This window comes from Orycteropus afer, unplaced genomic scaffold (genome assembly GCF_000298275.1).
Source record: "Orycteropus afer afer isolate SDZICR_OR568_19922 unplaced genomic scaffold, OryAfe1.0 scaffold00488, whole genome shotgun sequence".
NCBI classification, from domain to species: Eukaryota; Metazoa; Chordata; class Mammalia; order Tubulidentata; family Orycteropodidae; genus Orycteropus; species Orycteropus afer.
In genome coordinates, this window is record NW_006922075.1 from 986,421 (window position 1) to 992,916 (window position 6,496).

The 6,496-nt window shown below is 35.8% G+C and overlaps 1 protein-coding gene across 1 annotated transcript in view; it reads left to right on the forward strand.

Moving 5' to 3' along the window:
- Positions 1–6,496, forward strand: part of LRP6 (LDL receptor related protein 6) — a 255,064-nt gene that overhangs the window by 114,871 nt on the left and 133,697 nt on the right. Inside the window, exon 4 of the mRNA XM_042782839.1 lies at positions 4,010–4,207. Within this exon, the coding sequence (XP_042638773.1) occupies positions 4,010–4,207 (198 nt within the window). The remainder of the gene's footprint in view (positions 1–4,009; positions 4,208–6,496) is intronic.

Here is a 6,496-nt window from a genome sequence, read left to right on the forward strand (position 1 = left end):
CTTGTTAAACTTTGCTACTAGTGCTGGAGCAAAATGGTATCTCATTGTTGTTTTGATTTGCATCTCTCTAATAGCTAATGATCGTGAGCATTTCTTCATTTGTTTGTTGGCCGCTTGAATATCCTCCTTGGTGAAGTGTCTACTCATGTCTTCTGCCTTTGGTCCATTTTTTAGTTAATTTTTGTGTATGGTATGAGGTATGCATCTAGTTTCATTCTTGTACATATTCAGTTGCCCCAACACCATTTATTAGAGATTATCTTTTTCCTTTTGCATGTACTTAGCATCCTTGTCGAAAACCACTTGACTATAGAAATAGGGGTTTATTTATGGATTCTCAGTTCTATTCCACTGGTCTATCAGTTAAACAGTCAGTTACTAGCTGAAAGTTGTTCGAACCCACCCAGAGACCTCTCAGAAGATAAGCCTCTCAATCTGCTTCTGAAAAAGATCACAGCTTTGAAAATCTTATTGAGCAGGTCTGCTCAGCACGCACAGGATCTCCATAAATCGGAATTGACTCAATAGCAACTAGCAACAATAATATATGTCTGTTCTTATAGAGTGTCAGACTGTTTTGATTACTTAGCTTTATAGCATGTTTTGAGATTGGGATGTGAGTCTTCTACTTTGTTCTTTTTCAAGATTGTTTTGACTTTCCTGGTGCCCTTTCAGTTCTATGTAAATTTGAGGGTTGGGTTTCCCATTTCTACATAGAAGGCTGTTGGAATTTTTATAGGGATTAGATTGAATTTATAGATTGCTTTGGCTAGCCACTGCCAGTGAGTCAATTTTAACTCATAACGACCCCCCATTGGGTTTCCAAGGCTGTAAATCTTTATGGAAGTAGATTTTCTCATCCTTGTCCTGGGGAGTAGTTGGTGGGTTTGAATTGATAACCTTCTGGTTAGCAGCTAAATGTCTTATCCATTATGCCACTAGAGCTCTTTCTTGCTTTGGCTAGTATCTTAATAATATTAAAATTTCCAGTCAGTGAACATAGAATGTTCTTCCATTAATTTAGGTTTTTAATTTTTTTCAGTAATGTTTTATAGTTTTCAGTGTATCCTTTTTGTTTAATGGTTTCATTTTTTGTCCACTTTAAACAAGTATTGTGAACTATTTCATACTTAAACAGGATACAGAGAATATCATGATGAGTGGGGTATATCCACTGTACAGGCTGAGCAATAGAACCTGAACAGTACTGTTTATTTCTGCATATAATGGTTGCTTCCTCTCTTATACTATATATAATTTTTAATCAATTTTTTAAATATGTGACATAGATTAAGATTCCAAATAACTCTCTTCCTTTCTCCCAGTAAGTTTGCAAAGATAATAGAATTTTAATTTGGTAAGTTGTTGAGAGTTGGATTAGAAATTAATTCCTGGTATGGTCCCTTTTTTTCCTTTTGTTATTTTTACTTAAGCAAAAATATCTTTCCTATAGGTTTGAGATTTTCAGGTGATTTTGTTCAAAAAATTTTCTCTCCTGCCGGTTTTCCACCTCTGGTAGGTTGCTATTAGTGGGAACTGAGTAAATGACGTGCAGTAACTCTAACATATTGTTAATCATTTTAATTATTATTTATGTAGAACTTAATGACAATTAGTACCTCATCTATTGGTTTCAATTCTTCTACAAACTAATTTATTTAAAATAATAATCCTTTTCTAATGTTGGAATAAATGTTAAATGTTCACTTAACTAAAAACATGTTTCTGATGCTTTTTTTTTTTCCTTTCAATTTTGATTAACTGTTTATTCTGTGATTTTACTGTGGTTACTTTGAAGTTTAATTGTTCTTTTAACCTGTTTGACTCTCAGGTGAAATTAGAGGTAACTTATTTTCTTGACCCTGGATAGTTTCCAGGTAGCTCTAAAACTAATACAATTATCAGGAGATAGGTACTTTTTTCAGAAATCTCAGGCAGAAATTGCATCAGTAATTCCATCAGTGAATTTTGGTGTCTCCCTTTTACTGGGAGAAGGGAGTATTGGGGTATGTTGGTCCACTGTAGGTCTCTGAGTAGGATTTCAGACTTTTCTCTGCTAATTTATATGGATTTAGAAAAGAGGGTAATAAATGATGTCTTTTTATTTGCAGAGGTGCTTAAAAACTTGGAAGCCCTTAGAAGTACACTGATTTTCCCTGGTGAAAACTCAGTTACCCGTTGTTTTTTGAGTAATGTAGTTTTATTTAAGGTATGAGGGCTTTTTAAATATTGAGCTCTTACTTGGTTAAGACCTATGTTAAGGATAAAAGATAATTTTTATAATTATTTTTCAAAACACATTAGTTTTACAATCTCTTTTACACTTAATTTAGCATAGCCTAGAGTAAATTTAATTTGCCTGTGTCTAAGTAATACAGCATCAAAGTATATGACAGAATAGGACTTCTTTCTTGTAGGGTTTTCTAACCCCCATTTTCCCCAGTAATGTCTTTGTAGCATTTGCCCCACCTATTAGTCCAGGATTATGCACTTCATGTAGTTGTCATGCTTCTTTGTCCTCCTCTGATCTGGAATAGCTCTTCAGACTTTTCTTTGACTTTCATGACAGTGATATTTTCAAAGGTCATTTGTCTTGTAGAATGTCTGCAAAAAGGGCATGGAGGCAGCATCTTCTGACCTCTAGCTTCACCAAGGGGATAGAAAATCACCACCAGCATCCCAAGGCTTATTCCTATAAGGAGGAGGTGTTGCCACACTCTAATGGTTTTACCAATTCTGATAATAACCGTCCCTCCCTCAACACTCTCTACTTCTCTTCTGGTTTGATAATTTGTTAAAGTTGTCACACAGAACTCTCACACAATGCTTATGATTATGGGGTTTATTAGGGAAGTGTAACAGGTTACATTTCAGATTCAGGAACATTCAGAATATAATTCTTTAATCAGGACAGCTTTTTCTCAGCTATGTCCCATATATGCTTCTCTTGGCCCTCCACCTCTGCCCTGATGGGGCCAGTGTAACACTCTTTTAGCTCTGCCGATAGGTGTACCTCACTCTGCCAGTAAGCCTCCTGCCCAGAGCCACTTGGCTTTTTTGCTCCATGGCTGGCAAGTCTGCCAGTCCTTCTTAGGCTGAACTCTTGGTTCTCCTGCCTCTGTCTCTCTGCTGTCTCTGCCGAGGAGGTCCAGCACAGGTATCTTGGGTCCAAGGACAGTGCTGTACTCCTGGCTGCTCTTTCTGTCTTGGTGATAGTAAGATCTCCCCTTTCAACATCTGGGATGGGTCATTGAAAGCCTAGTGAGATGGCAAAACTGACAAATCCCCACGTTTGGGTTCCACATACCTTATTTTCACGGCCCCACCCCCACAAAGGGTGCCATGTACTTTACATTATTAGCAAGCTGTCCAGTCCCCTTGGTGGGCCACAAGCATCTCACATTTCTGTAAGTTCCACCCAATCACCTGGTGGGAGTTACAAAGACAGTGAGTATAAGACCCGTGTCAAGTAATTTACTGCACCACAGTGTCCTTCAGTTTCATTCTGTGTGTTTGTTTCTTCATAGTTTGATTCAGGTTATACATTTTTAGCAGGAATACTACACTGTAGTATGTAAGAGATGGCTATGTTCCTTTTAGTGTGTCATAGGAAGAAGTACATGATAACAGTTAGTTAACTTATTGATAATAACTTCCTGATTTGGTTAAAGTGGTGTCCACCAGGTTTATTGTCTATAAAGTTATTATTTTCTTCTTTGTAATTAATAAGTAATCTATGGGGAGATATATTGAGGCAGTGTACATACCTTGTTCCCCAATAAACTTTGATCCAGTGGTTTTTACATCTTTCATGATTTTTGTCTAAATCATTTATTATTACCTTGCAAAGTGGCAGATACTAAGATTATGATAACAGTTTCTGGGGTTTTAGGTTTCATGTTCTTGAGAGCTCATCCTTTATTTAATAGTGATAATTGTAAATACTTGCCTGTTACCTGCTTATGCCATGGCTTTTTTGTTTTTGTGATTTTTTTTTTTTTATTTTTAGGTTCATGTACTGGACAGACTGGGGAGAAGTGCCAAAGATAGAACGTGCTGGAATGGATGGTTCAAGTCGTTTCATTATAATAAACACTGAAATTTACTGGCCAAATGGGCTAACTTTAGATTATGAGGAACGGAAGCTTTATTGGGCAGATGCAAAACTTAATTTCATCCATAAATCAAATCTGGATGGGACAAATCGGTAAGATTACCTTATATGCTTTTTATTTTATTTTTGTTAATTTTAAGAAAACTATACAATGTCTTGATACAGTAATCAAGTTATGAAGCCTATTTTATTAAGAAGAAAGCTTTTTTGGATAAGTGTTAAAGGGGAAGAATAGTGGACTTTTAGTTTTTTCTTTAAAAAAGTAATTACATTTCTTATCTTGGTAGCATTGAGAACTTATGGACTGTATTTTCTCCTTTCTTATTCTAAGCTAATGTATTTTTTTTTTTCAGGGTTCTCAGTGAGGGGTATTACTTCCACTCCCTCACAGCTATTTGGAAATGTGGGGAATTTTGATTAACAAAAAGATTGGAAGTACTACAGGCATTTTAATTCCTGAGGGGTCAGAGATGCTAAATATCCTAGAGTCTGTTGGAAATCCAGCAGACAGAATTATCCCTCTCAAAATTATCATTGGAATCTTCAAATACTGCTTGTGGAAGCTCTTTTGATATAGTATCTAGACTAGGACAGCCAGGGGTTAGCTACTTTTTAAATAAAGGACTAGATTGTAAATATTTTAAGCTTACAGAGATAATCATTATTACAGCCACTCACCTCTGTTGTTTTAGTGTAAAAATAGCCATAGATAAGCATGAGGGAATGGGCATGGCTATGTCTCAGTAAAACTTTATTTTTAAAAATAGTCTGATTTTGCCTGTGGCTGTTACTTTCTGACCCCCTGGAGTATGAAAAACAACCTACATTATGTATAGTTCTCAAGTATTGAAGGAAGACACAGTCTATAAGACTTGAATGTGTAGTTCCTAGTCAGATCATGTTCAGATTTTCAAAGACATTTTATATTTGCATTCTTATTTGAATGATTATTAATTCTGAGTATATTAATTTTTATTCTCATTCTAAGATACCACCAGAAGCAGAGTCTTAGGTAGTTGAAGGAATCTTTAAAGAGTAAAGATTTGTAAACTCTGTGAACTGTAAATATGGGAATGTTTAAAAAGTATTGAAAACCAAGAAAGGTTTAAAGAATTCATTAAAATTAACTTTTTGTGATCATGGAATTAGAGTTCATTGCCTGTTTAAAAAGAATTGATAGAACTTAAAATGTGACTTAAAACTATTAGAAATAAGTGTAAAAAAAAGTATTACGTATATGATGAATATGAAAACAAACTTGATTTCTGTGCTTGAGCTTCAGAGTTGGCTTTGAGAGGGTTTATGGGAAGATGAGTATGGCCATGTCATATTTTGTTTGTTTGTTTTTTAATTTCCTCTGAATACTCACACAAAAACTAACGATCTAGATAGTAAATTCAAAAACACAGGGGTGAAATTTACTCTAACCTCATGCATTCCAAAGCACAAGTAGGAAAGGAAAACCACCAATCACCATGATATTTTCATGGTGTCCCTGTCTATGCAGGAGTAAACAGAGAGTCAAGGAGGGTGTCTCATAGGACGTAAGAGCAGGAGAGTTCCTAAATAGCTTCAGCTATTTACTGGACAATGTAGTGGGCTATTTTCAGAGCAACAGCTGAAATGGATAAGTGGGGGTTTGCTCACTCCAATATCAGGCCAGTGCAATGTGGCTATGCTAAAGATAGAAGAGGCTAGAGTAGTCTAGCCTCAATGAACTCTAGAAATATACCTACCAGGGTTCTTTTCAGGATAGAACACTGCATTGAATAGAAAGAAAATTGAGCAGGATAGTAGAATTGAAATTGAGCAGGACACGGACAATAGAGAAGAAGGAAAGAGAAGGTTCAGGTAAATTTGGGGCGAGAAATAGCTAGGAGATCTCAGAAGGCTGGCTACCATATGTTTGAACATTACATGAAAACCACAGAAATAAGGAACTCTATAAAGTTAGAAAAACTACTTCATTTGCCCCTTCTCAACTTCAGGAATACTAATTTCACAGAAATATGAACAAAGTATCAAGGTAAAAATGCCATTTAAAGTTTTTATGAAGGGGAAAAAAGAATGAAGAGCAGAACAAAATCCCCTCATACATTGGAAGCACCCCAGAAAGAAGTGACCCTAGAACAGATCAAAACTCTATTTTAGAAAGCTATGAAAGTCATTACTCAATCTATGTGCTGAGCAAATAATCCGAGAAGCTGGACTGTATGAAGAAAAACGTGGTATCAGGATTGGAGGAAGAATCATTACCAATCTGAGATATGCAGATGATACAACTTTGCTTGCTGAACGTGAGGATGACTTAAGGCACCTACTGATGAAGGTTGAAGAATACAGTCTGCAGTATGGATTACGTCTCAATATAAGAAAACAAAA